This window comes from Heterobasidion irregulare (genome assembly GCF_000320585.1).
Source record: "Heterobasidion irregulare TC 32-1 unplaced genomic scaffold scaffold_08, whole genome shotgun sequence".
Classification (NCBI taxonomy): domain Eukaryota; kingdom Fungi; phylum Basidiomycota; class Agaricomycetes; order Russulales; family Bondarzewiaceae; genus Heterobasidion; species Heterobasidion irregulare.
The window spans coordinates 794,569-821,858 of record NW_009258204.1 but is presented as its reverse complement, the minus strand read 5'-3'; the positions used below and the strand labels follow the sequence as shown (position 1 = coordinate 821,858).

General features: G+C 51.2%; 13 protein-coding genes across 13 annotated transcripts; 8 read left to right on the top strand and 5 right to left on the bottom strand.

Annotated features, from left to right (window-relative positions):
* Positions 1–137: 137 nt before the first annotated feature.
* On the bottom strand, positions 138–2,588 carry HETIRDRAFT_441073 (uncharacterized protein). The gene is made up of 11 exons (XM_009550828.1): positions 2,305–2,588; positions 1,933–2,247; positions 1,742–1,868; positions 1,570–1,627; positions 1,495–1,511; positions 1,388–1,434; positions 1,306–1,328; positions 952–1,231; positions 876–892; positions 724–813; positions 138–651 (listed from the first exon to the last, which is right to left on the bottom strand). Exons 1-11 carry the CDS (start codon positions 2,509–2,511, stop codon positions 411–413), a joined length of 1,422 nt encoding a protein of 473 aa, XP_009549123.1. The 5' UTR covers positions 2,512–2,588; the 3' UTR covers positions 138–410.
* Positions 2,589–3,381: 793 nt separating this feature from the next.
* HETIRDRAFT_104169 (Lipase, class 3) lies at positions 3,382–4,742 on the top strand (the record flags this gene model as incomplete). The annotated part of the gene is made up of 9 exons (XM_009550827.1): positions 3,382–3,574; positions 3,630–3,698; positions 3,749–3,818; positions 3,886–3,934; positions 3,993–4,057; positions 4,114–4,199; positions 4,252–4,343; positions 4,403–4,568; positions 4,630–4,742. 9 exons carry the CDS (start codon positions 3,382–3,384, stop codon positions 4,740–4,742), a joined length of 903 nt encoding a protein of 300 aa, XP_009549122.1.
* Positions 4,743–6,585: 1,843 nt separating this feature from the next.
* HETIRDRAFT_172384 (Lipase, class 3) lies at positions 6,586–7,949 on the top strand (the record flags this gene model as incomplete). Its single annotated transcript, XM_009550826.1, has 9 exons — positions 6,586–6,784; positions 6,834–6,902; positions 6,958–7,027; positions 7,082–7,130; positions 7,186–7,250; positions 7,308–7,393; positions 7,462–7,553; positions 7,606–7,771; positions 7,840–7,949. The coding sequence occupies 9 exons, from the start codon at positions 6,586–6,588 to the stop codon at positions 7,947–7,949; spliced, it is 906 nt and encodes a 301-aa protein (XP_009549121.1).
* Positions 7,950–8,526: 577 nt separating this feature from the next.
* Positions 8,527–9,741, top strand: HETIRDRAFT_50643 (Lipase, class 3; the record flags this gene model as incomplete). Its single annotated transcript, XM_009550492.1, has 6 exons — positions 8,527–8,722; positions 8,781–8,919; positions 8,992–9,105; positions 9,165–9,250; positions 9,318–9,575; positions 9,632–9,741. The coding sequence occupies 6 exons, from the start codon at positions 8,527–8,529 to the stop codon at positions 9,739–9,741; spliced, it is 903 nt and encodes a 300-aa protein (XP_009548787.1).
* On the bottom strand, positions 9,732–13,052 carry HETIRDRAFT_155948 (AAA ATPase, CDC48). Its single transcript, XM_009550825.1, has 11 exons — positions 12,925–13,052; positions 12,824–12,870; positions 12,705–12,771; positions 12,397–12,641; positions 12,215–12,343; positions 11,774–12,165; positions 11,472–11,720; positions 10,983–11,417; positions 10,340–10,932; positions 10,205–10,286; positions 9,732–10,144 (listed from the first exon to the last, which is right to left on the bottom strand). The coding sequence occupies exons 1-11, from the start codon at positions 12,993–12,995 to the stop codon at positions 10,001–10,003; spliced, it is 2,454 nt and encodes an 817-aa protein (XP_009549120.1). The 5' UTR covers positions 12,996–13,052; the 3' UTR covers positions 9,732–10,000.
* Positions 13,053–13,240: 188 nt separating this feature from the next.
* HETIRDRAFT_324089 (uncharacterized protein) lies at positions 13,241–14,181 on the bottom strand (the record flags this gene model as incomplete). Its single annotated transcript, XM_009550824.1, has 5 exons — positions 13,241–13,361; positions 13,421–13,670; positions 13,718–13,820; positions 13,871–14,020; positions 14,092–14,181. The coding sequence occupies 5 exons, from the start codon at positions 14,179–14,181 to the stop codon at positions 13,241–13,243; spliced, it is 714 nt and encodes a 237-aa protein (XP_009549119.1).
* A 378-nt stretch (positions 14,182–14,559) lies between these two features.
* Positions 14,560–16,822, top strand: HETIRDRAFT_155947 (uncharacterized protein; the record flags this gene model as incomplete). The annotated part of the gene is made up of 10 exons (XM_009550823.1): positions 14,560–14,684; positions 14,871–14,975; positions 15,060–15,206; positions 15,548–15,817; positions 15,873–15,905; positions 15,959–15,998; positions 16,056–16,170; positions 16,238–16,282; positions 16,339–16,429; positions 16,477–16,822. The coding sequence occupies 10 exons, from the start codon at positions 14,560–14,562 to the stop codon at positions 16,541–16,543; spliced, it is 1,038 nt and encodes a 345-aa protein (XP_009549118.1). The 3' UTR covers positions 16,544–16,822.
* Positions 16,823–16,937: 115 nt separating this feature from the next.
* Positions 16,938–17,851, top strand: HETIRDRAFT_147320 (uncharacterized protein; the record flags this gene model as incomplete). The annotated part of the gene is made up of 3 exons (XM_009550822.1): positions 16,938–17,074; positions 17,128–17,184; positions 17,260–17,851. Coding segments are annotated over exons 2-3 (624 nt in total), but the record flags the coding sequence as incomplete, so codon positions are not given.
* Positions 17,852–18,146: 295 nt separating this feature from the next.
* HETIRDRAFT_441067 (uncharacterized protein) lies at positions 18,147–18,894 on the top strand. The gene has a single exon (XM_009550821.1). It carries the CDS (start codon positions 18,339–18,341, stop codon positions 18,852–18,854), a length of 516 nt encoding a protein of 171 aa, XP_009549116.1. The 5' UTR covers positions 18,147–18,338; the 3' UTR covers positions 18,855–18,894.
* HETIRDRAFT_35909 (glutamate decarboxylase/sphingosine phosphate lyase) lies at positions 18,882–21,121 on the bottom strand. The gene is made up of 9 exons (XM_009550440.1): positions 20,798–21,121; positions 20,528–20,717; positions 20,058–20,466; positions 19,775–19,944; positions 19,552–19,722; positions 19,446–19,493; positions 19,289–19,395; positions 19,128–19,225; positions 18,882–19,068 (listed from the first exon to the last, which is right to left on the bottom strand). The coding sequence occupies exons 1-9, from the start codon at positions 21,068–21,070 to the stop codon at positions 19,005–19,007; spliced, it is 1,530 nt and encodes a 509-aa protein (XP_009548735.1). The 5' UTR covers positions 21,071–21,121; the 3' UTR covers positions 18,882–19,004.
* Positions 21,122–21,659: 538 nt separating this feature from the next.
* HETIRDRAFT_459962 (uncharacterized protein) lies at positions 21,660–23,321 on the top strand. Its single transcript, XM_009550820.1, has 9 exons — positions 21,660–22,046; positions 22,111–22,384; positions 22,443–22,448; positions 22,507–22,513; positions 22,568–22,640; positions 22,699–22,822; positions 22,897–22,977; positions 23,042–23,174; positions 23,230–23,321. The coding sequence occupies exons 1-9, from the start codon at positions 21,866–21,868 to the stop codon at positions 23,296–23,298; spliced, it is 948 nt and encodes a 315-aa protein (XP_009549115.1). The 5' UTR covers positions 21,660–21,865; the 3' UTR covers positions 23,299–23,321.
* Positions 23,322–23,442: 121 nt separating this feature from the next.
* Positions 23,443–25,223, bottom strand: dhod1 (Dihydroorotate dehydrogenase 1; the record flags this gene model as incomplete). Its single annotated transcript, XM_009550513.1, has 6 exons — positions 23,443–23,940; positions 24,021–24,250; positions 24,308–24,621; positions 24,682–24,740; positions 24,792–24,864; positions 24,918–25,223. The coding sequence occupies 6 exons, from the start codon at positions 25,221–25,223 to the stop codon at positions 23,474–23,476; spliced, it is 1,449 nt and encodes a 482-aa protein (XP_009548808.1). The 3' UTR covers positions 23,443–23,473.
* Positions 25,224–25,349: 126 nt separating this feature from the next.
* HETIRDRAFT_172372 (uncharacterized protein) lies at positions 25,350–26,284 on the top strand (the record flags this gene model as incomplete). Its single annotated transcript, XM_009550819.1, has 5 exons — positions 25,350–25,433; positions 25,492–25,691; positions 25,742–25,764; positions 25,821–25,981; positions 26,048–26,284. The coding sequence occupies 5 exons, from the start codon at positions 25,350–25,352 to the stop codon at positions 26,282–26,284; spliced, it is 705 nt and encodes a 234-aa protein (XP_009549114.1).
* Between the last annotated feature and the right edge of the window lie 1,006 nt (positions 26,285–27,290).

Sequence of the window (27,290 nt, the reverse complement as noted above, 5' to 3'; positions counted from 1 at the left end):
GGCTAATAGATTGCTCATTTGTCGGGAATCAGCACTTGTGCATATGCGCCACCTGCCACTGCTCCGCGGCTGGCCTGTGACCGGACGTGCGTGTATATAGATAGAACGAACCTCTTTCGACCGATTTCCAATCGTAGGAAGATCCACAGCAGAGCAAACGCAGCGACGCGTCTGATAAATAAAAAATTAGGTGATTCCAAACATTTGCGCGATGCAAGTGGCAAGTATTAGCATGTACAAGACGGGCCATACAATCCGTGAACACATCTAGCGAAGTGACAGGCGATAGCAGCACCCACACCGAGCTCCCAGAAATACATACAACAGTAACGAGATCGTCGGGGCGCGAGGGTCGTCAAAGTGGACGGTGGCCACGCGGCGCCCGACGCTGACTTGTGACAAGCTATGATTCATTCATCGTCGTCTTCTCCGATGATGTGCGCCTGCATCAACGCGCTCGCGCTCGTCGGCTCGCCATTCAAATCCCTCCGTCGCTCCACGTGCGCGGTGCGCGAATACCACCGCCCATTCCCTCGCGGGGTTTCGAGCTCAATGTCCTTTGCATTGGCGGTCGTATCGGGCGCGTTGCGCCCCGAGGTGGCGTAGAGGTTGATGAGGAAGAGTGTGTGCGTGTACAGGATGAAAGAGATGCTGGAAAATATGGTTGTTATTGTGAGGATGAAGCAGAAAAGATGACAATGTGCGAGAGGAAAGAAGACCGACCTAAACATGATGAGCACGTAAGTAACGTGGTCCATTCCGTTATCGTTCACGAAGTCAAGCTCTTCGTCTGTCGCGGACATGAACAGAAGACTGAAAACCCCATGTTAGCCTTGACGTGCTCAAATTTGACATCGCGAGTTCAGTATGCTCACCCGGCAGATACGAGAAGCTGTAGTAAGACATGACACTGATCAACACCTTGATCTCGTCATAACAGAAGCGACTCACGAATGGTGGCAGATGCCTGAACGCCCTCCCCTTGGGCTGACCTTCCTCGATAACGTTCCCATCAGCAAGTGTATGCTCGCTCTGATCGTCCTCCAACTGCACCGTGCCTGTCACCGCAGCAGCCCCAGGCACAGGCGCGAAGTGCGGCATAACGAAGCACACCTCGACGATGCGCGCGAACCCCGCGAGCATCAATGTGTACCCGAAGATGGCGTGCACTCGTGTCGAGATCATGAGGGCTTGTGGGTGGTCGGCCATCGCGAAGCCCGTGAGGATGATGCTGGTTGAAGTTGATAGAGATGTCGAGTGAGTAATGCGAAAGCAAGTACACCATACTTCGGCGCAGATACGTACATGACGGATGGTACAACGGTTCGCTAGAATAGACAAAAGCGTAAATTGCAGTTCGTGTGAAAAGCAATGTGCTTGTACGCACCTGATTGTTGCGCGCGAGGAAAACACCAAGGATACCACCGCACCACCCTGTTCGTAGAGTGGTTTTAGATTGTTGATAGACGAAGGTGAGGTCTTATAACGGCGTACATAAGATGCCCAAGATGCTAGAATCAAATAGAGGGTGAGAATCTTCAACCCAGTAGTCAAACTCTCGACACGCACGTATGTTGCATGTCCTTCACGGACCATACCAGCCCGCGATGTTCCGTGAAGGTGTTAACTGAGAGCGCAAGTATCAGTTTCATTGTATTCTGGCTGCACCCGTTCACATGCTCACCGATACCCTAGCCAGGACAGACATCATCAACGTTAATACTGTGTTGATTATTTTGACCGCTTACCCAAAGTAGGATGACCCAGGAATCCCACCACTCAGGGCTTCGGCCGCTCCGTCTGATCCACGTCTCCCCGACAATTAGCATGATAGCCATAATGATACCGTACGAGATGAATCCTCCGCCCTATGGACATGTACATCATATGAGTATTCGGGTGATTTTCGACAGAGCACAAGGTGTTGCTGACCATGATGTAGTGAGCCAAACACTGGCCAAGGTTCCCTCCGCGGCAATACCCTCTGAACGCGATCGCGCCGAAGAGCATCTGCACCCATCCAAATATCGGGAAAGCCTTACCGACGATGCCATGAGCGCGCACGGCATATGGACGCAGTGTATGCTCGTGGATGTGCAACTTGAGGTAAATCCCGAGGGCAAGCTGGGCAAGGATAGGAATGAAGAGAATGGAGCCGAATTTTTCGTGTGCCGACGGAAGAAATTGGCGGCCCTTATGGGCATGTCCGAGGAAGTAACCTCCAAGAGTCAGTGCATATCCTGCGCTCTGCGTTCTGTGTCAGGATACAAATGAACGACGACCGAAAGTCATACGAAAACGTACTTGGAGGGGGACGTGCCATCGACTGCGCGTAATACCGAATACCATTCCTATGGGAAATAAGACGCCCCATACAGCAGCCTGTAGAACAATGTGGATCCAGAGGATGGTGTCGACAGGGGCGTTCGCAGCTTCCTCAGAGAGTTCGTCATGGTGTTCGTGAGCGGCGACTGCGAGCGCAAAACTGAGAAGCACGGATATCGACAGCATTGCAGCCGGGGGAACTTAGCGAAGTGAGGTTGTTGCCAGCACGATGAACCGTCCCAAACTTCCAATCCTTAGTGCAGAGCGAATTGGAAAGACGACGCAGCCACGCATCTCATAACCCTAATATGAGGTTCTTCGGCCGTCCAGCGTCGCAACGGCTGCCGAGGCAGATGACAGTCCTCCTCGGTTCTTGCCCTTGCCACCTTCGAATTGCTTGCCTCATAATTCGCAACAGCTTTTCATCAATTGTGCTGATGAATATGGCTGGAACCTAGAACATCACATACATGTGCGTTTTTGATGAGAGAGCGTTAATTACAGCCGTCTTGGGAGGATATCGTATATCAACATCGGAAGCATTCTTTTCATCATCGACAACACCACTTCCACAGGTGCCGCATCATAAAGTGCATACGACACTCATACGACCTGCAGAGATCGAACTCGCGATTGCTCACGATTCCCAGGAGATATCGGCATTGTCCATCAACCAATAAGGTCTCTTGCGACACGCGAGTACACACTGAGTCCACACAATAGTCCAATCGCATCAGCAAGCTAGGAACCTCGAGAAACGTGCGCATTTATGCGTAGTTGTGCACTAGATGTGCGCAATGTCCTCGATCGTTACATCGTTTCTGCCTCTGAGCCCGCCACCAGCCAATCTCAGCTAACGCACCTGATCGCCATAATTATCACAGGCCGACACATGTTCCAGCAAATGGTATCTTTCGAAGCTCGACCGAAGGTCGGCTTCTCGCAACATGTGCGCGACACAGACTATAGTATATAATATGCAAGGACCTGATCGGTTTAACTGACTTCTCTTGATTCACTTCAAGCCCCTCGAAGTTGTCGACGCGATAGACAGTTATGGCCGCTAGCATCTTGACCGTCGCTCTCTTTGCCGCTACACTCATTGATGTCTCGCTCGGAGCTGCAGTCACAAAGCGGCAGTCCGTCACTGCTCTCTCGCAGGCACAGATATCAGCGTTCAAGCCATACACGCATTATGCGAGCACTGCGTATTGCACGCCGTCTACGACACTGACATGGACGTGTGGAGGTAAGCACCGAGGCGCCGCCATAACGCCGATTCGAACTCACACTGTCTCACTCAGCCAACTGCGACGCAAATTCCGGCTTCCTGCCAACGGCGTCAGGCGGTGATGGAGCTGCGACACAATACTGTGCGTGTCCTTGTTTCACTCGATAGCTCGGCGTATGAACGGTGTCATAGGGTACGTTGGATGGGATGCATCGGAGAGCACGGTCATCGTCGGGCATCAAGGAACTCAGGCGAGCAAAATGTCAGCCTCTTTAGCTGCCAACCTGCATTGTATCGAAAGATTGATGAACAATGGCGTCTCCCAATAGTATCCCAGTCTTGACTGACGGATCCTTCTTTTTGACTCAACTGGACTCGGTGCGCGCTCGAGATGTCTTCCCTGTCACGAGACGTGGCGTTGCTGATGTTCCTGAAGACACTTTTCCCCGGCCTGAACTCTTCCATTGAGGTGCACAATGGGTTTGCTGCTTCGCAAGCCAGGTTTGTGCTTCTCTCAGTCATGCTGCGCGTGGATGATGATGTACATGCCATGACAGGTCGGCGGCCGACGTACTCGCAGCCGTCCAGTCTACCCTTTCGGCGCACAGTTCCAACTCTGTGACGGTTGTGGGACACTCTCTCGGTGTGTTTGCATCGATTAAAATGAATTCAGCACCATGACATATCCATCACAGGTGCTGCTATTGCCTTACTCGACTCGGTCTATCTTCCCCTGCACCTACCTTCTACGGTCACGGTCAAGACTGTTGGTTACGGCATGCCCCGCGTATGATATCCCCTTCTCAAACGTATGTCGAACCAACTGACTAACATTTGAATAAACAGGTAGGAAACGAGGCGTTTGCGGACTACGTCGATGCACACCTCCATGTGACCCACATCAACAACAAGGTAGACCCCGTGCCGATTGTTCCCGGAAGGTTCCTGGGCTTTGTCCATCCTGCAGGGGAGGTTCACATCAACGACGACGGCTCATGGGACTCTTGCCCTGGTATGTTGTTGCCAATGCCTAGAGTGCAAAAGTGGGTCTGACTATGGACCGCGGTTAAAAGGCCAGGATAACACTTCCTCGGATTGCATCGTCGGCGCCGAGCCATCTCTTCTGGATGGTGATTCGTCAGATCATTCTGGTCCTTATGACGGTGTCACTATGGGGTGCAGTTAATACCTTCTTTTATAACCAGGGTTCTGGAAATGTGGTCATGGTTAAACTTAGGGCCGTTCTTAATTTCCTGTAACCACCGCGGGCCTGTGTAGGTGCTGTTGGACATATAACTAAAGATACCCGATATTTGAATGTTGATTTTTCGCGTTTTGTTTTCTTGATCCCGATACTGAGAGGTCCTGAGATTGGCCTGCACTTTCTGCGGTTTGTTTCCTCGGCAGGCCGATCAAATAACCCTTTTGCATTCCTCGTATAAACACAGGCGCCCGTCGTTCGAGCCAAATTGACGCGTTGCGTCACTCTGACACGTGAAACAGCAGACCTTGTGACATTTGTCACCATGCAATTGAAGTTTCCCTCGCAGGACGTTGCCTTTTCTCCCTATGATCTGCGATACTTCTGCGATGGCTATGGTCTTCCCACGTCCTTCAAAATTTGAGTTGTATCCACGCCGAGCGTCGGCGATAACGAATGGTCCCAAGGCTGTCGTGTTGTTACGCTTGATTTGGAACTACGACCACATTTCCGGGAACTGCGGCTGGAGCAATATCGCTGCGCTGTTATCAAGCGCCTCGATTCATTGGTTGATGTTGGACGCATGCTTTGGCATTGATGAGGCTTTGAAGTGAGAAAAAATCAACTCACACGCTGTCAGGATCGTGAGTCCTTTACCAGTCTCTATCGCGATACATTGCTCTTCAGCGAGCATCTACTGCGTCTGCGGACGTGCGGAGATCTTTTCTGATAATCATAGGTGACTGACGTCATGGATAGGATAAACCCATTCGTCTTTGAATCAGATCTCCGAGTTTCCAGCTAATATGCTGCGCACGAATAGCTTCTGCAAGATTCTGCATATGGACTCCAACGTGATATTCACGTCTGTCTCTCTCAACTCGCACCTCGCTCTGCCAGTCCCTCAGCAGGCCTGAAAGTCCTTGCTCCTCTTTCTGTGCTTCCGCTATAGTAGTTTTTACCTTTATTTGTGTCTGTCGTATATGTATCCATCGACTTACTTTACAGTATCATGATCGATCCACAGCGTCGACGTACAGCCAAGGCTAGCCAAGGATGCTCTTGACTTATTAGGGCCGATCCCCCTTCCTTCCCTCGTGCTACCAGACTTTGCCTTTGTCTTCGTCTGCCTTAAGTTTCTGCCATCCCCCACTTCCGATCGAAACAAGCAGCAAAATCCGAATCGATCAGGAGAAAGATCTACCAATCTTGGTGAGGCATCTCTTTTGGTTCATGCGTATTGGATATTGACTGACTGTGCAGGAACAGAACCATTCCTAGGCCCATCTGCGATCTTGCTTGAGTTGAAGACACGTTTTGCATCAGCACAAAGGCATCCACCGCTATTGAACGTGGTTGAAACAGCGTGATGTTACCTGAATGTGGCTCGATATCCGACGACCCCCATCTGATCGTCGCTCCGTGTGTGACTGTCGTGAGTGCTACTTTGAACGTGCATCCCGACACCTGACACGTTTGTAGCATACTACAGCTCCCGCGGCAGACATCATGTGAGAATGACACCATGTAGGCCACATGCATCGGGCATCAACAAGCCGGTATACTTAGCCCACTGCTAAGACGAAACCCTATTGTGGCCCTGACAGCTTTCATCGCATCCCTTGCGCGAGAAAAACCTCCATATGTGAAAATCGGATGTCCTTGCTGTCGTAATAATGTTTTGTAAACGGTGAGCCCCTGAAAGGCGATAGTGGTCCCCTGGCTCGGAAAGTTCTATCGCGGCTCCGGTCTAAGTATAAGTATACCATGACCGTCCTCCCCGCTTCCTTCCTTAGGCTCCTCGGCTGTTCCGTTCCCTGAGTCCACCATGGTTACAATGGCTGCTCGTGTCTTCACTGCTGCCCTCGTTGCAGTTGCACTCCTCGACAATGTGCAAGGTGTTGCCATCAAGCGGCAGTCCGTCACCACTCTATCACAGGCTCAGATCTCTACATTCAAGCCCTTCACGTTCTATGCCAGCGCATCGTACTGTGCCCCATCTACTACTCTCACGTGGACTTGTGGAGGTATGCCTAAAATCTCACTTGTCGACTCGCTGGTTGACCTGAGCATCAGCAAACTGCAATGCAAACCCTGGTTTCAAACCTACGGCATCTGGTGGTGACGGGGACACGGTACAGTTCTGTGCGTAACTTCAGTTCCTTTCCAAAATATAATTTGTGTTCTGATTCAATTGTAGGGTATGTGGGATGGGATCCGGTCGAAAGCACAGTGATCGTGGGACATCAGGGCACGGATACCAGCAAGATGTTAGCAGCTTTCATCATCACCACACATATTTACTCATTCTCTTATCATAACAGTCTACCCCTCCTGACTGACGCAGACTTTTTCTTGACGCCTCTGGACTCAGTGCGTGTAAAATTGTTCTTTATGCCTCGGAGTGTATTTGAACTTTCTTCTCTAGACATTGTTCCCTGGCATCAGTTCATCCATTCAGGTGCACAACGGATTTGGCGCAGCGCAAGAGAAGTCAATGGCTTTGATTATATCAAATTGATTTGGAATTTTACAATGTTGTTTGTTTAGAGCAGCGACTAGTGTTTTAGCGGCTGTCCAGGAAACCATTTCTGCGCATGGTGCCAAGACGGTGACGGTTATCGGGCACTCACTGGGTGCGTACAAGCAATATTTATGTTTAGCGTTGACACTTGATAGCCTTTGCTCATCGTGCTCAATCTAGGTGCCGCTATTAGCCTTCTCGACTCCGTGTATCTTCACCTGCACCTCCCGTCTACGATCAGGATCAACACGGTCACGTATGGACTGCCTCGGGTAGCTCACTTCATTCAGCTGTTTTTACAACTATAGTTGATGCCCCGTTCAGGTTGGAAATGAGGCATTTGCGAACTATGTCGACGCGAATCTCCACTTAACGCATATCAACAACAAGAAGGATCCCGTACCGATTGTTCCTGGAAGACTCCTCGGCTTTGTACATCCGAACGGAGAGGTTCATATCAATGAAGATGAAACATGGGATTCTTGTCCTGGTGCGTGCATTCGTGTACTTTCTTTAGACTGCACAGTAGTGCTGACTTCTTTCAAACTGCTTCAATAGGCCACGACAATCCTTCCTCAAAGTGCATTGTCGGAGCCGAACCTTCTCTTCTCAACAGCAATGAACCAGACCATGATGGTCCTTACGATGGCGTTGAGATTGGCTGCTAAATCAGGTGGTCTTGTATTGCTCTTCGGTACATGCCTGCATTCTCCACAAGTCGAGGATCTCTGCTCACATGATCATGCAGTGTATGATACAGTGTATCACTATGAATAGGATGTTCGATCTTGATGATCAGACCTCTGATATACCATATCTACTCTCAGGCCCGTCGACTGATTGCTCTTCTATCATACTATACAAAGACTGTCCATGTCTTTGCTGGGCTGTGTGCCCTGGTCCGCTTCAACCACGGTGGGAGCTCTGTAATAGAGAATATATTATCGTTCAATGAACTCCCTAACCTAGCCCTTCCTACCAGTAATCCTCTCCTTTCTCTGCTTTACCTGGCCGTTCACTGTGGCAGCTGTACTTCTATATCAACACGGCGAGATCAAATTGCAGCGCATGTACAGTTTCATTCCCACACAATCTTCGGGAATGCTATCCTTAAACCTGTTCCTGCAGTCTTCCGGTTGGGCCCATCAGCAATACTTTTACCACTTCATCAACGGAGTGGCTCTTGTATAAAAGAGCACGCTCACAAGGTCTCGCATCCTGTGTTGCAGTCGCTCGAGCAAGACAATGGGAACCATTTGGAAGATCGTCTTAACTTCTGTCCTGATCACCCGCGCTCTCGCTTCTCCTGCGCCTGATATAGACAAGCGACAGTCACTGCCTACTCTCTCCCAAGACCAGATCACTGCATTTCGACCTTTCACGCTGTCCGCCAGCGCGGCTTACTGCAATCCGTCGGCGACACTAACGTGGACCTGTGGAGGTAAGGTAACTGTATCTTGACGGCGTGCATCTTTGATATTCACATGGATGTTGTTCAGCCAATTGCGAGGCAAATCCTGGATTCCAGCCTTTCGTATCCGGTGGGGATGGTAGTACTATTCAGTACTGGTATGTGGGATGGGATTCTATGCTAGACGTGGTGATTGTTGCTCACCAAGGAACGAATCCCGAAAAGTTGTATGTCGGTCACCAGAGCGCTGGTTCACTGCTGGTTCGTGGAAGAAACCTGATTGCCAATGTTACTCCCAGTGAATCTGTTCTCACCGACCTTGACTTCCCCAAGGAGAAGTTAGATCAAAGTATGTTCCCGGGAATCGATAGCAGCATCGAAGTCCATACAGGGTTTGCAGATGCCCATGCACGGTCTGTCAGCACTGTTGTCCATGCACAGGATTTTTATATTCATCGTCCGTTGATGACAGGACGGCACCACAAATACTGTCCGCTGTACAGACGGTTTTAGCGGAACACAACTCTCAATCTGTCGTTACCACTGGTCATTCATTAGGTCTAGATCTTCCTGAAACGAAAATTTTGGCTACGCGGTTGAATGGCTGTGATGTTTGCTTTGACAGGCGCATCGCTGTCGCTCCTGGACGCTGTGTATCTTCCCTTCCACCTCCCGCCCACCGTGTCTGTTCGCACAATATGCTATGGCCTCCCTCGGGTTGGGAATCAAGCCTTCGCTAACTATGTCGACACCCATGTCCAGCTAACGCACATCAACAATAAGAAAGACCCTGTGGCGATTCTTCCCTTCGAGATTCTAGGCTTCCGGCACCCCTCCGGCGAGGTGCATATCGACGGATCCAACGCTTGGGTGCAGTGCTCCGGTATGTAACCCATATTGTATCCAATGACATCTGATCAAATCATGTATCTTCTACAGGGCAAGAAAATCCGTCAACTGAGTGTATTGATGGAGCCGTCGAGGAAATTTGGGACGGAGACTTGGACGACCACGATGGTCCTTATGATGGAATTACAATGGGATGCTAAGAGCAATAAGACTTAGTCAAATTTCGTTAAATCTCCCCCACATGTACATGTCATAGGACACACTTTTCCATACGTGCCGGTCGCATTGGAGGCCAGACTGTTAATGAAAAACTTGCACTTCGAACACATCAATGAGCGATCTTTGAGTTTACAGAAAATACACGAAGTTTCTATCGTTGCATGCCGACTAGACGAAAACAAGATTTGGGACACAAGTAGAGAACAGAAAATGGGGTGCGAAAGTGGTAGCAAATCATCATTAGGCGTACAAGTCATCGTCCTGTGTATCTTCCACGAATGCAGCGTTGCCACTGCTCTGTGCAGCAGATGAGCCGTCCGCAGAAGCTGACCCACTCTCTGGGAATTTGAAGTTCGAGCCGAACGATCGGGATTGTTGTAAGTTCTGCGGGCGTGAATCATTATTTATCTTATCTTTGGCAAGGTAAAATACAGAGAAACATACCTGTGCGAACATCTCGTAACGCCTGATATCGCCGTCGGACACTGAACGACGAGCATACTTCATCGCTTCCTCGAAGTGCTCTCTGTAGGAAGTATATGAGTATTATATCGCTGAGTCAAAGAACACGGGACGAACTTAGTGATGACGGGGACAGGATCTTCCTCTTCTTCGTCCTCCTCCATCTTTGCATCATCACCAGCAGCTTCCTCCTTCTCCTTCTTTTCCCTTGTCCGGCGGATGTCGGACTCGATACTCTCCCGAATCGCAAGTTTTGCCGCACGCTGACAAATTTCCGTCAAGTCGGCACCAGAGAAGCCATGCGTGTTCTTCGAGAGGAAAGGGAGGTCAACTCCAGGATCAATCGGAGACTTGCGGAGTGCGGCACGAAGGATGGACAAACGAGAAGGCTCGTCGGGGAGAGGGATGTAGATGAGCTGGTCGAGACGACCAGGACGGAGGAGCGCGGGGTCAATCTGGTCCGGTCGGTTCGTGGCCCCAATGATGAACACATTTTTCTTCGCATTCATGCCGTCCATCTCAGTCAAAATCTGGTTCAAGACACGGTCACCCGCACCACCAGCATCGCCAGAGGAGCCCCCACGGGCCTTAGCAATAGAGTCCAACTCATCGAAGAACATCACACAGGGGGCGGCAGCACGGGCCTTGTCGAAGACATCTCGAACATTCGCTTCAGACTCACCGAACCACATGGTAAGCAGTTCGGGACCCTATTTGGCAAAATCAGCATTCGTTAGTGAAGAAAAAAGAAGAGACTGACCTTGATCGAGATAAAGTTCGCCTGTGTCTCGTTTGCAATTGCCTTCGCGAGAAGGGTCTTACCAGTACCAGGAGGACCGTAGAATAACACACCCTTCGACGGCTGCATACCGTACTTGATGAACTTCTCGGGATGTTCGACAGGGTATTGTACAGTTTCCTGGAGCTCCTGCTTGACCTTGTCCAAACCACCGACATCGTCCCACTTGACAGTAGGTACTTCGACAACAGTCTCGCGCAGGGCAGATGGGTTGGAAGTACCAAGAGCGAATCGGAAGTTCTCCATAGTGACACCGAGCGAGTCGAGCACTTCAGCATCAATGGTGTCCTCATCCAGATCAATGAGATCCATCTTCTCACGGATCTGCTGCATGGCCGCTTCTGAACAGAGCGCAGCCAGATCAGAACCAACATAACCGTGCGTATCCGCAGCGATCTACGGAAAAATGTCGAACATTGTTGTCAATGATGAAAACATGTTTACACATACCTGCTCGAGATCGACATCATCCCCTAATTTCATGTTCTTCGTGTGGATGCGGAGAATCTCCAGGCGTCCAGTGGGATCAGGGATACCAATATCAACTTCACGATCGAATCGGCCGAATCGACGCAAAGCGGGGTCGATGGAGTTCGGTCGGTTAGTGGCGGCCATAACGACTACGTTCGAACGAGCCTTGAGACCGTCCATCAAGGTCAGCAATTGCGATACAACACGACGCTCGACTTCTCCGTTCGTCTACGAATGACATTAGCATGTGGTCCAACAACATGACCGGAAACAAAACACACTTTTTCACGCTTTGGGGCAATCGAGTCGATTTCATCAATGAAGATGATAGCAGGGGAGTTCTTTTCCGCCTCTTCAAATGCTTTTCGCAAGTTACTCTCACTCTCACCGGCCATCTTACTCATGATTTCGGGGCCGTTGATCAAGAAGAAGAACGCGCCAGTCTCGTTGGCCACAGCGCGAGCCATGAGCGTCTTACCCGTACCAGGAGGACCGTACATCAGAATACCGCGAGGGGGCTTGATACCAATCGACTTGAAAAGCTGTGGATGCCGAAGCGGTAACTCGACGAGTTCACGAATTTGTGCCATTTGTTTGCGGCAACCACCGATGTCATCATAACCAACATCACTGAGGTTGGCCTCCTCGTCTTCACGCTTGACAGGGTCACCCTCTGTGTCGTTTATGAGAATTGTTCATGTAAAAATGTCGATGACTCGCACCTGTATGGATGACCGTGTCCTGCGCGACAATACAATATTCTGCCGGATCGGTCTCCATGACCTTGAACTCAACGGTTCTCATGCCACCGCGGACGAGGAAGGTGTCGCCCTTGCGCACGGGTCGGTAGGCTAAATGAATGATGTATAATGGACTGAATCCAAATTCAACAGCATGAACGTACCCTCAAGGAAATAAGGCTTCAGGTAGACATCAAAGATATTGCCACTAAGGCCCTCCACGGAATCGTCGAAGGGCAGTACATGTATGCGCTTGCCGTACTTGATGTCAAGGCATTGGTGCACATTGACGAGGTCGGCCAACTTGACACGGAGGTTATTCCGGGCAACCTTGTTGATTTGGATACGCCCTTCTTCAACGTCGTCGGAGCTCAAACAAATGAGGACGGTGTCTCTCCGCTTCTTGCCCCTTTAATCGTGTTAAGTCAATCAATTACCGTGGCACAAATAAAACGCGGAATCTATGAAGTACCTGACGATGATGGTATCACCGCGGAAGAGCTGAAGAGCCTCCATAGTCACTGGGTTCAAGGTAGCGACTAATCTATCGCATGAGCTTCTAGTCTGTCAAGCACACTGCTGCGATCCTACCAGAGTTGTCATCAGATGTCGCTTCATCGACAATGAGTCGGTTAGGCCTGTGGCACAGATGATGAGCACCTATCGCCAACCGGTGAAGTAGCTCTACGCACGACTTCTTGGGCCGCAAGATAGCGGTCGAAATATCATCTGGGTTCTGGGACGCGGCACCACTTGGATCCATGGTGGATACAGAATACGGAGAAAGGAAGAGACGAGATGTGCTCGGAGATTGGTAGAGGATACTTTATAGTGGGGATGAGCAAGAGCGACGCGCGTCCTTACTTGCGTCGTAGCACCGTGGGAATCTCAAATCTCCGGGACATTCCAGAGACTTCTGGCACTGCGACATAGCCCCGACGCACAAATCGAGCCCAACCTCGCAGTTATCGTATATGTTGTACGGTATTCATTAGTACACGAGAAATATCACATCTCGTCTTCCTCCAGGTCAATATCCAACTCTGGGAAATCTCCAATTTCGACCTTTTCTGGTCTGACGAATGCACCGTAATTATGTCTGCAGGTAAAGTACCGCTCGCCTTGAACACTGCCAGATCCAAAAGGTCAGCTTCCTTTGGGCGCATGAAAGTGCCGAATGGGACCTACGATCCGTCGTTTTTACCAAAAGGCTCGTCGTACTCAACGCCAACCCACAATCCCACACTGTTCCCGAACTGGGTGGGTCCAACAAACCGCACCGTACCACGCTTATAAAGGCCCTCTTCAGCGGATTCAACCTGACACCGCGATCCAATAGGTATGTTTACATTGGTCGGCATGGAAGCTTGTTGTTGAGGTTTGTCTTTGGGCGCGAATCGCCCAACTTGATGGCGTTGCTTGTACGCCAAGACAGAATCTGTATTTCTCAGTCGACAAAGTGGCGAAAACGGCGGCATGCTTTACCCTGTCTTTGTGCATACTGCTCCTCACTCAACTCAAATTTCTCTACCGCAGAGACGTCGGTCAGTTGCCCTGTGAATGTGACAGACGGATTTGTATCTTCCACCTGAGAATAACATTCAGTGAAAGGGCTGCAGGATCGAGGGATCATCCAACTTTGAGCAACTGGAAATCGTGTATTCCATAAAATCCTAGTGGTCTTTGATCATCGTCCAGAAGAGCAGCGGCTTGGGTATCGGACTCGGAGTTATACACCGCAATCCTCTGATTTTCTACTGGAATTCCAGTGACTAGCTCGAGTTTTCCCTAGAGGGTATACCGGAATAGCTCGGTTGTCAAAGGATGTCTAATAGAGCTGGAGATCATGATCGGCTTACCTTGAGCTGGCTGACGGTCGTATGGAGATCGAACCGACGCTCGGAATGGGTATCTAGTGATGAGACGAATACCGTTACAGTTCCTGACATGGCTTTTATGCTTCTCGTAAAGCCTGTATATAGATGAGGGCAAATATCCGAGCCCTTTGTCAATGGCAGTGATCAAGCTGCGAGGAAGAACCAAAACGGGCCAGTTCCTAGCAAAGCTGCTCACATAAGCAGATGTCGATGATGTGGGTTCTCCTAGCTTTTGGTTGTCACTACAAGGTGGATTTACAGGCGGACGATTTTGCGACGCTTCATGGCAGTATTAAACATGGTCTTGCACGGAGGGAATCTTTTCTTTTGAGATCTGTAAGTTGCAAGTGCCGGGGCCCCGCATGCCGGATCCGGAAGTCACCGTGTTTATGAGTGTGCCGTGCCGCAAAGTGCAACATTCTCGCTTGCTCTCATTTCTTAGTCTCCAGGATGGATGCGCGGCCAATGTTGTCGTCGGCCTCGCGCAGCCTTTCGTCCTCCTCTCTCAAAGAACGACTGTCTAAACTCACTGTGACGCCGTTACGCCCAGTTCAGGCTCTCCAAGCTCACGTTGAGTGAGTGCGTGCCAATCAGGCATCTCGATCCTCTACACATTTCCATTCATGCTCGGATCCTGTTGTCATCTTCTCTTGCATGTTCATCTTGCGCGTCCATCTACTGACTGCTTCTTGTTTCCATATTGACCCCATCGGCCCGTCTGTGATGTGATTGCTGACCAAAATTTACCGCTCGCTCATTAGGTTCGTGCCGTCACACATACCAAGAGCGCGAAGGCTGCAGACGACAGTAGTTGCGATATGGTCCACAATGATCATCACGACGGCATTCTTATTCTTACTGTTGTGGTACGTCTCGTCCTTCCGGGAATACGATGTCATTGTTCTCCGATATCCCACCTACCGAACCCGGGTGATTGACTGTCGTCATAGTTCTTTCCCACCGCTGTGGCCATTCCTCGCAATATATTTCATATGGCTGCTTTATGTAGACGGCGGACCCGAACACGGCGGAAGGTTGAGCCCATGGTTCCGCTCCCTTCCATTCTTCAAACACTTTGCAGAATATTACCCTGCATCGTAAGCCCCCCTGCAAGTATACAGTCATCTCCTCTTGGCTCATTATAGCCACACCATTGACCGTTGTTGTGAATGAAGATTCAAGAAAGTGTGTTCCACATACAGACTTCCCCTGTGCTTTCTCTATGCATTCATTGACATAAGATTGCGTCACATTGTTAGGAAGTTGACCTACCGCCAGATCGCCCTTATGTATTTGGTTATCACCCGCATGGTAATATCAAACTTTTAAATTTCATTCATGCCATCTCAATACTGAACAATGAGTGTGTAGGTATCATCGGGATGTAAGTAGTACACCCCGTTCCCGACCGACCGATCCTCCTCACGTCTGTCTCAAGGGGAGCGCTGGCCACGTTCGCCACTGAAGGCACAGGTTTCTCGGAGGCCTTCCCTGGAATCAAGCCGCACCTCCTCACCCTTGCATCTAACTTTAGAATGCCCATATATCGCGAGATTCTTCTCTTCCTCGGCGTTTGCTCCGTTAGTAAAAGCTCGTGCTCAAATATCCTCAAGAGTGGCCCTGGGCAGGCGATCACGATTGTTGTAGGTGGCGCCGCCGAGAGTCTGAGTGCTCGACCAGGTACCGCAGACTTGACATTGCGAAGACGGTGAGTCTTGATCCCAACGTCACCACAGCGAGCTTAAAATGGTGTTTGAGTCAAGATTAGGGTTCATCAAGATCGCCATCCAGCATGGGTGCGTTTACACTAATTGAATAAGCCTGTATGGGTTCTTTACATCTGTCATAGAGCCGACCTAGTCCCTGTATTCTCCTTCGGCGAGAATGATGCAAGTTCACATGCCTTCTGAGCCCTGGGTTATTGATCGTTGTTGCCCCTACTACAGATATATCAGCAAATGCCGAACGAGGAAGGGACACTTGTCTACACCCTTCAGAAGAACTTTCAAAGAGTTTTTGGTTTCACTCTTCCACTTTTTCATGGTCGCGGACTCTTGAACTGTACGATCTTTCCATCTCCTTCTCTTGTACCCTTCGATTATGTTTCCCTGAACCATGGTATTCACAGATAACTTGGGACTGATGCCTTACCGCCGACGCATAGTGTCCGTTAGTGAGTGCATATATCTATATTACATCTAATTACATTCTTCATCGTTGGTCTTTCAGTTGGGCGGCCTGTTCATGTCGTCCAGACCGACAAACCAACTCTGGAAGAAATTACTGGAGTTCAACAGGCCTACATCGAGGAGCTAATGAGGTATGAATTATTTTCTCCCTCCTAGATCAGCATTGATAGGTCTGCAGGATATGGAATACATACAAAGACGAATTCGCGCGCTCTCGACGCAGAGAGCTGAGCATCATCGCTTGAGGCGCGCAGAAATTGTCATAGAGTAGCGAACGCATACTTCCGCGCTGGCTCTCCTCTAATCTACGCACTGTCTCTTTTGCTGTCGTACCTTTCGGTGCACCCTCCATGATCTACTATACCTCAACACACGCAGATGTCCTTGCATATTCGAATCTCCCGCGCCCTCATACGCTACTACCTGTACAAGCACCTTTACATTTATTTTCCCCCAAGCCCCATCGAAAAAGACATCATAGAATTTTGATGCGCTCTTTGGAGACCCAGTTGTATGTAGAATACATAGTCTTGTTGGCGCGAAGAATGTAGATAGCCATAGCTTTGCATTAGTAAAGCTTAGCCATTAAAAAAGGCGCCGCCGCGTCACCTTGAGCTTGATCTTTGCCACCACTTTCTTGAGCCACTGACCAGCATATGCATAAAACATTAAATCGGGCTTGTCATACACACTTTCTGAGAGTTTGATTCTACCAGCGATCCCATTCACTCATACAAATTCAATACAACTGTGTTGCCATCTCCTGGCTGTCCGAGGTCAGCTCTTAGCATCCCTAAGAGGGCCTCCATTCAACAGCCCATATTTTCAGACATCAGCCCTCAATAGCCTGCCATGCAGATAGACAGCCGATCTCTTCGCTCGCAATGTGAGTTACTTGATGCTCAAATTCGCGTGTTGGAGGCGTGTCTAGCGGTACTCAGGTCTCAACGAAATTCCGTAGCTCCGATATCCCATCTCCCAAACGAGATTCTCACTCATATCTTCTTCTTCCTGCGATTGGACACCCGACGCAAACATGAAGATTGGTCTAGATTGACAGTTACGCATGTTTGTCGACTTTGGAGAGAGGTGGCCCTTTGTTGCTCACACCTCTGGTCTGAGGTCACGTCTATCCGACACCTTGACGCTATACAAGAACTAGTTCACCGAGCGAAGAATACAGAACTCACTATTGACATTGACGAAACGTTTGCGAAAACAGATAGTGTTCTGGATGCATTGTTGCCACATGTTGGTCACACTGCAACGCTGAAGCTCGATCCTGGCAGCTCCCGTGAGCTCTCCCGTGATTTGCAGTGGTACGACTCTCTCTTGACGTCGAAGCCCGCTCCGGTTCTACAAACGCTCGAATTGGGCTCCAATCGGAACGCCTACAAGGTCCCCTCGGATATCTTTTTGGGTATCACTCCACATTTGCGGTCGCTCTCTTTAAATCACTGCCTCGTGGATTTTTCATCACCTCTATTTCAATGCGAGCTCAGACATTTAACGTTACTCGAAACTCCGACCGTTGATGGAAGTAATCTCATGCCAGGACTCCTCAACACCCTCAAAGGGTTGCCTTGTCTGCATGATCTGCACATCTCGTTTACACAGCGATGGGCAACTGCTGATGGCAGCTTGAACTCCCACCCTGCTAGCCATGCCACCATACTCTTACCTCGCCTAAAGTTACTGCATCTGGAGGCGCCCATCACATTTTGCAGCACCCTGGTGTCCCACCTTGTTCTCCCCTCTGACACTCGCTTCAAACTCAAGTCAGGACTTCATATAAACTCTTTTCCTATGCACTGGAGCCACCAAGTGATGGCTAACACTGCTGTTGCCGCCGCTACCCAATTTTTGCGACTTTATGTTGGGAACTTGGCTAGTGGAAACAGGATTGCTTCTCTACGATTTAAGGACGGCAGCGGCACGCGACGTATAGTATCCGGCGTTACGCTGAATACCTCGCCCGTAGACTCGCCATCCGAGTATTTCGACGACGAGTCGGCGCCCGAGACACCTGGGAGTTTGGAGATGTTGATCATCTGCCGGTTTTACATGTTTGGTCGCAGGATTGCACATACTTTTTTTCGGGCGTTGAGCGACATGCTCCCACTTCAGGAGTTGCGCTCGTGCTACCTATCCGCGGAATTCACCCCCGCAGAATCAGAATGGCACCCTCTCATACAGCAGTCGAAGAATGTTACAGCGTTGGTGGTATCGAACCGCTTGGCGGATAGCTTTGCAGATGCGTTGGCAACGCTAGCCCCCACATACCCTTATCCTCGACTTCAGTATCTGAAGATTGAGAATGGCACCTTTATCCAGAATGGTCAGGAATCATCGCTCGGCGGCGCACTGTGTGCGGGTCTCAGAGGTATCGATCGTTCATTGACGTTGTCGCTCCAATCCTGCAAGATTACGGAACCATATATTGAGTCGATGAAGCATCACTTTGCGTTGTTAGAATGGGACAAGGCGAGTGGAGGCGATGACGAGGAGACCGAAGACAACGCGCAGTACGGCTGGTTTGTAGAGGACCGAATGTAGATGAAGGCTTCTCTAGGCAAACTATTTGTCTGATCGAATCATGATCTCATCACGCATGCTTCATAATGAAGGAAGTACAGAGTATGTATGTATCTTACACTTGATATTGTTCACTTCATTTTCGTGCTCTTTCGTGCCTGTGCTGCATCTCTAGCACACTCCATGCGTTTTATCGTGTTGGCCGGCCAGCGAATGCTTTTCGTGATGATGATGCCTTTATAAATGATCAGAGAAACTGATCGACCACACGGAGAAAAATGGCAGAGTACGCACTTGTGCGACTTGTTGGCCGCCGTGTGGGACTGCGGCAATTTCGTTTGGGCGAGGTGCTCCACAACTTCTTTTGGCGCATTATCCAAAAACTTGACAGCCTACGAATTCCGACGATACATCAGTCGACCGAGGCCTTCAAGATGGTGAACTAGCAGACGCACGGCGGTAAGGTCGCGGATGAATGTCTCGCAGCGAGATCTGCTGAAATCCTCCCTGACAACGACGCGCAGGAGCTTGAGCTTGTCGGAGTGTGGCGCCATCGTGTATGCTGTACTATCTTTCAGCGAAAGTCGCGCACTTGTCGTATTTCTGTCCTACCAGGAACGATCCAACCCCTGGCTCGCAGTTGACGAGCGATGCTGAACTCTGGATGTATACGATCATAAGAAGATATCGACCGAATTACTTGAGCAAACGGACATACCGTCATAATGTTCCTGGTTTTTCAAGCGCCAGGCAACAAGAGGCAAGCCCTCTCCGCCTGTCTTGCTCATCAGTACAAATTTGTCTCCCCCAGCAAACTTCACCACAGATTCGGCGAGATAGTCCGCCGTTTCGGTTAGGTTAGTCATGATAGCGCGATATCCAGACTTGCCTATAACAAATGAATCTCAGGCTTGACGCGGACGAGTGAAGATGAAACAAACCGAGGCGAAGTAGTTGGTAGTACTGCCCGATGACCTGAACGGCTGACTTTGAAAAGTTGAGCGTAAATGAGACCTGAGGAGAGCCTAGGTAGTTGACAGTGAAGAGGATCTCCTCTGGCAAAAAGGCCTTGGATCGCCAAAGGGCCCAGCCGACGCCGGCGTAGGCAAGACTGAATTGAATAGTTAGATGACGATCCGACGTGCCACAGTGAGCTTACATACCCATCTGGAAGAGATTGTCAAAATTATCAACAAAGCCTGCGAAGCATATTCCAGCTGGTACTCACATTTGTGGCCAGAGACATTGATGGAACAGACGAGAGGCACTCTGAAATCCCACAGAAGCTGCGGATTGACGAAGGGGGCCACGAACCCACCGCTTGCGGCGTCTACGTGGATGTGGACATCCAGTCCTTCCTTTTCATTCTTTGCCTGGAGGAGGTCATTGAGTCCCTGCACGTCCTCATACTCGCCGGTATAGGTGGAGCCGAGGATAGCGCAGACCAAAATCGTGTTCTCATCCACGAGGTCCACAGCCTCTTTGGGATCAATCACGAAGCGCTCCGAGGTGCAGTACAGGTACCGTTCCTCCACTTCGAGGTAGCGCGCGGCTTTCTCCCAACAGACTTGGACTGCGGAATTCATGACGAGGTTGGGCTTATCGTAAGGCTTTCCGGCCGCCTTACGCGCATCTGCGGATCGGGATTGTGGTTAGTACGTGATCGCTTTAACCTAAGAAGAAACAAAGCTCACTTTGCCAGCGTCGTTTCGCTGCGAGGACAGACAAGATGATGGCCTCACTGGAGCCTATGGTGCTGACACCAAGAGCTTCTGCCTCTGGGGTATCAAGCGGAGCGTTAAACAGCCTCGCGATCATATTTACACAACGGCTCTCAATTTCCCCAAGAGCAGGGTATTCCTCAACGTCGATAAAATTCTTCGACTAAGTTTAGAATCGGGTAGAAAGGCAAAGAATAGATTAGTGGTCAATGAAAGACTACATGGATTTGCATAATTACTGACGAGATTTTCAAGCATGAGGCGTTCAGCCTCGTCTTCCATGTAAGTAGTAACAAAACTCGCAAGGTTTAAAGCCGGGCTTCCGTCCATGAGGAGCTCGTCGTGGACAAATCGAGCCGCTGTCCTTGCGGGCATCTCTTCCTCGCGCATCTCGAAGCGGGGGAATTCACATGCAGCAAGAGCAGACCCATACACGGTCGTGGAAATATACTGATCGTGTCCGACCTCGTGGGCGTTGGAACGCTCGTCGGAGGGGACGGTAGATAGGAAGCCCATGGTGAATGCTGGTGATGGGAGATGGAATGCTGGTGATGGGAGATGGAACGCTGGCGAGGGACTGCGGGATCAAAGGATGCGGTGGGGCGAGGGGAATATAAAGGATTTGGCAGGAACCTATGATCAGCAGAAATCGCGATATGGCACTGCACGAGACAAAACGCGAGGCTCGACGTCACCAACCCTGGTCTATTTTTAGGAACATGCATCATGGCTAAAATCGGATTTCATGCACGGCGGATAGCTTTGGCCATTTGCTCACCTTCGATGATGAGGTCACTAAGCGGTGTGTAATTCCCTTGCGATTGAGACACCGCCAGATCCAGAGTGGTTAGTATTTCCTAGTGCCCTATGTAAGGAAAACGAGGGCAGCGGCATGCATACACTCAAAATAGGCGTGATGGCCCTACAGCCGTTGTGCACAAAGGGGATTGTAGCATGGATGCGCTGACCTTGGGAACATACTGATTGCGCCTGGTCACATATGGGCGCATACATGCAAGGTTTGACAGCATCAAAGTCCGCTTCAACTAAAGCTAGAGCTCAAAGCGTCGCTCCCAGGCACGGAGAGGGACAAAAAATAACAGCGAAAACAACAAATCGAACAGCGACCGTCTGCCAGAGTCAAAGGAAATACTGGTTCAGATGGGTCGAGCAGATGCATCTAGGTCTAGTGATGACCGCCAGTGACCACGACAATGTTGGAAGAGTGAGCGAGAAGAGCCGCGCGCATGCATTGGCCAAACAAGTCAGCCTTCCTCGTGACTTTAGACTATTATCGTCCTCTACCCTACTATGCCGCGTCCAGTCCGCATAGCAATATGTCAATTCGCGTCTGTACCTCCGTCTCAAGAATCCGAAGGCATCAGTTCTGACGAGACTGTCACCGCGAACTTTGCCCGCTTGGAGCCGTTCGTCTCCTCGGCTGCTTCACAGGGCGCCGACCTCATTGTCTTCCCCGAGTACTTCCTGACCGGTACGTATCACGTTCGACGAAGTTGTTCGTCCTTGAACTGATCTTGTATAATTCGCGCCTGCAGGGATCATCGCGGAGCACTTGCACCTCGCGTACGACGAAGGGCACTGGGTCGAGGTGTTGCAGGATCTGGCGCGGAAGTACGCGATCGATATCGTCGCGGGAACTATCGTTGAGAAGAGCAGGCAGAACGATGAGCATCTGTTCAATACGTCCGTCCTCATTCCTCATCATGGCGTTTCTGCGGGTCAGCTCATGTGTGGGCCGGATGTGTTCAGGGCGAGGTACATCGATAAACACGGAGAGATCCTAGGAGAGTACCGTAAGAAGAATTTGTGGTACGTCTATATTATGATCAAAGTTTATGTCTCGTAATATTGACGCGACTCACTGTAGGCACCCGTGAGTGCATGGCATCTGGATCATCCACCGAGTGCGAGACTCTTATGCTCCCTTACAGAGAAAAGGTAGGTCATTGAGGAGGCACCCGTTAGTCGTCATAGTCCATGACGTACGATCAGGAGTATCTCAGAAGCTCGACGGAGGAGCATCAAATCTTCCAGACCGACAAGTTCAAAGCAGGCCTCCTCATCTGTTCGTCTACTCTCCCCCTCCGGATCGAATATATTTATCCCTATACGTGGCGATCCAGGCTGGGACCTCGCATGGCCTGAAGCTTTCCGCGCTCTCATGTTGCAGGGCGTTGAGGTCGTGATCGTACCCACATGCTGGGTCCTCGACGATGTTGGCGAACTTGGGTTAAAGCATGATCCTGAGTAAGTCATATACGTCGTTTGACTCACTCGAGGCGTTTATTAGTTGATTTTTTCTTCTGACCAACCTCACGCAGTGGCTCGGCAGAAGTGTCGTGGCTTGACAGCATGGTGATCAATAGGGCCTATGAGAACGAGTGCTGCGTCATCTTTGTCAAGTAGGTCTCCCGATCTTCCCGTATTGATACAGTGGAACACCATCGTTCACACCAAGCTATATAGCTGTGGTGGTCCCAAAGCCAAAGGATTTCTTGGCCATTCGAGCGTGTCGATGCCATTTAAGGGTGTTGTGACGAGAATCGAAGGGCCAAACGAGGAAATGAGGGTGGTGGATATCGACCTGGACATTCTGCAGGTGCGACCACTCACTGTCTACCGTTTTATTTTCGCGGCTGACGGAAATATCACAGGACGCTAGAGCAGTGTATAAAATACGAGAGGATTACGAGGCGAAGATCAAGTTGAACCAAATGAAATAACAAGAGCATCTCAGAGTGGGGATATGTGCTTCAAGCGGCTTCTGTCAAGTCGCTTGTCGTTGTTGACGACTAAGTTCAGATTCTTGAGAGGTCAGGTACGGATGACAGAAGCGAGGGAAGGGCATTGAATCGACTTCAACGCTGTGAGATCCCATCTCGAAGACATCTGTCTATTTCATGGGTTCGCGGACGGAGCCGAAACCGCCGCACTCGGCTCGACACTACTCTCCACCTCCTCACGTGCCATCTTCTCTCCAAGACTATCCAACAACCCCTTCAGCTCCTCAGCCTGCCTGATCAACAACCCGACCCCGCTTCCGCCCTGCTCCTCCTTCAAACTCAGCCCGTCCACGGCCGTTTGCACGACCGCGGACCAGGTGGTGCCCTCCGCCTTGAGCTGCGCGGCGAGCTCGTCCTTGATGCGGCGCGGCGCGCCAGCGCCGTCGTACCCGAAGGAGGTGTAGACTTGGACGAAGGAGGCCCCCGCGCGCGCGAACTCGAGGGCGTCGGCGCCGGAGGCGATGCCTCCGCATCCGATGAGAGGGATGGAGGATGGTAGGCGCGCGCGGAGGGTCCGTACGGCGGTGAGAGATGCTGCTTTCAGCGGGGCACCGGAGAGGCCGCCGGCCTCGACCTTTGCAGCTGCAGAAATGAAGGCTTCGTTGTGAGCGTGCGTGTGCAGCTGAACAAAAGGAGCGGGGTGGCGTGGGAGGGGTACTGACGATTTACGAGGGACGCGGGGCGTTGGATGGTGGTGTTGCTCACGATGACTCCGTCGATGCCGCCTGTTAAGAGTATGGTGTCCGCGACGTCCTCTATTTCGGAGCTGCTGAGGTCTGGCGCGATCTTGAGCACGATTTTGGGTTTGCGCGCGCGCATCTTGGACGCTTCGTCGCGAGCCTGCGTGACGTTCTTGAGCAAGCCTTCCAGGAGGCCACGCTGCTGCAATCCTCTGCATATCGTCAATAATCATCGCAACACACGCGAGGTCTGAGGATGAGGTACTGACCGGAGCCCGGGCGTGTTTGGACTGGAGACGTTGACGACCAGTACGTCGGCATAGGGGGCGAATGTGTGCACGCCTGCGACAAAGTCGTCTGGCGAATCGACCGCGGAGGCTTTGTTCTTGCCGAGATTGACGGCGAGCATTTTGTCTGGGTGCAGAGACGCTGGTGATTCCTCCGGATTAGAGGAAGAGAAGGCAGGGATGCGCGCGCGGAGGCGCGCGAGGACCGACGCGTGCCCTTGAGAGGGAAAGCCGTAGCGGTTTATGAGGGCCGAGTCCTCGGGGAGGTGGAACACGCGTGGACGAGGATTTCCTGGCTGGCGAGAGAGAGTAAGAGTGAGCATATTGGGATATCAAGGGGGTGTCTCTGGGATTACCTGTGGTTTTGGAGTGATGCTGCCGACTTCCACCCAGCTGAAGCCGAGACCGAATAGGCCTGCACGGCGGGGTCACCTCCAGCAAGTTGTGAGGCTGGAGAGGGGCGTACCATCGATTGCTTCACCGTCCTTGTCGAATCCCGCAGCGATGCCGACGGGGTTTGACAGTTCCATCCCCCATAGCTTGACCACTGGTTCAATGACTTGCACCTACACGTCGTACTGTCTACACTCACCTCTGCCCTCAACCGCTCGTCGTCTGAGCCTTGGTCTCTCGGACCGAGGCCAGTTCCGAGAACACGCACAGCTAGCCGGTGGCCCGTCTCCGCATCCAGGGCGTAGCGCAGCGCGGGAGTCAGGACATAGCGATGGAGGGCCGAGCGCGAGTCGAAGTAGTAGACAGCGAAGAGGCCGGTGGATACGGCGACAACGGCGGCGAAGGCGCCGGACCTGAAGCGGTTGGACTGGGAAGGGGCGGAGGTGGAGAGGGCGCGGTGTCGGAGAGGGACGAGGTGTCTTGAAGCCAAGCGGAGAGTTGCCATGAGCGGCTTTGTCGAGGTTGAGCCCATCGACGCACTTCCAATTCAAGCCATGTCCCAGTCGGGCCGTCCAAGCCGCTCGACCTTGTCATCGACGACTTCCTCTCCTCAACAGCTACTGATTCAGACATGCTGAAGGCCTCGTTATCCCCATTCCTATCTCGCTGGTCGCTGTTGAAAGCAACACCGCGTAGAAATTCAAGCTCTATAAAGGTCTGTGTCGTGGGCAACAGTTCCAGGACGGCTTCATTGACTGTGTCGCTTGAATAAGACTTTGCAGCAAGCTTTTCGTGACCCTTCTTCTCCGTATCATATTCCTTTGGGAAGCAAAGGTCCTTCCCATCCTGATGAAATTCCTTCAGAAACTCTCTCTGCAGCGGAACAAGGACGCGCAAAACTAACAGCGCAGGGATTTGATCCTACTAGCTTTTGGGATCAGCCCATCGTATGGGGAGACCATGATGCGTTCCAGTGAGTCTCAGTCTGCTGAATATCCTGGTGCGATGGGCTTATGGGCCCAGACATGTGAACAACGTTCGATACGGTGTGCATGAATGCTTCACGCTGTTCCTCAGATATCTGAAGACTTCCTCCGTGCAGTCCGTTTCTTTGAGTCTGGTCGCATGCAATGGATAAGTGCGATTGGAAATGCGCTGGGGGGACCAGACAAGGCGCAGAAGATGCTTTCTGCTCAAGGCGTCTCCTTCATTCTGAAGTCAATTGATGTCAAGTTTCGCCGTCCCGTCAGATTCCCTGACACGGTGCGTGCTCATCTACGTTGACCTCTTGCGGCCATTGACGTGCCAGCCCTTGGCGCGCTCTTCCAGCTGCTCATCGCACACAAACCCGCGCCATTCGTGTCCTCTTCTCCCTCTTCCAGATCTTCATTGTCACCTCCGCTTGAACGGACTCAGTTCCTTCTTCATGCAACCGCGTACTCGTATGCTCAGGGCAGCGCTGTTGCCGACTCGACAAGCGTGATTACCTGGTACGACTACGATAACCTGAGGAAATGCGACCCCGGAGACGAGGCTTGGGCACCGATTCTGGAGAGGATGAAGTAAACAGAGTTGGACGTGTACAAGCGATAGGATCTCTGAGTATGTTCAACATAATTTGCCTCCAATTACTTGCATAAAGCCCAGCGGCTGTTGACCGAGAGCCCCGAGCTGGTGGACGTGACCTGAACAGCGGGCACGTGAGAGACGCGTCTGTATGACGCGGGTGAGGGCGTCAATCGGAAGCCCCGCTGTCAGATTCCAATACAGGCTGGCGCAGTCTCAAACGAGCTCGACACTATATAAGCCGTCGCCGCCGCTTCCGTGCCCTCATCCCTTCTCTCACCCGCTCTTCATCCTTCTTCGAGTCCAGGCGACTCTTCCCCCACCTTTTTCACGCCCTTCTCAGCGACCGGTCTCGCACAACCTACCTTCTTCTCTTAGCATTTAACTTGCGTGTCCTTCCTTTAGGCTTTCCGTTCTTGCTTTTGTTCTCAACAGAACATAAACCTTCGAGCGTTTACCCTCTATCACCATGGTCGCACTCTCTCCCAGCTTCGGCGTCCTTGTCTCTCTGTGCTCCGTCGCGGTCTTGTCTATGGCTCCCAACGTCGATGCTGCTGCTGTTGAGGCACGCTCTTCTCATGGCGGCAACAGCACTGAGACCGCCACCGTTGTCTCGACATCGCATGTTCTCCCCACACAGTCTGCCCAGGCGAGCTCCAACAGTGCACCTCTCATTCCTCTTCCTCAGAGCTTTCGCGTGGAGTCCAAGAAAAATGAGACGACTCATGACGGTTCTGATACGCCGAAACCGGCAGATGGTCATGGGGATACTGACGAGCCAGACCAGAAGGGCAATCAAGGCGATGGCGAAGACGAGGACCCGCACAAGGCGAAGGGGGACGGCGCCGATGGGGACGACTCGCACAAGAAGGGAGACAAAGACAAAGATGAAGGTGGTCACAAAGACGGGAAGGTAGATAAGCACGGCGACAAGGTAAGCTGCCTGACCTAGCATCTACATACCTGAGCTTGTTTGACGGGTAAATCATTCAGGGACGACGTTGGG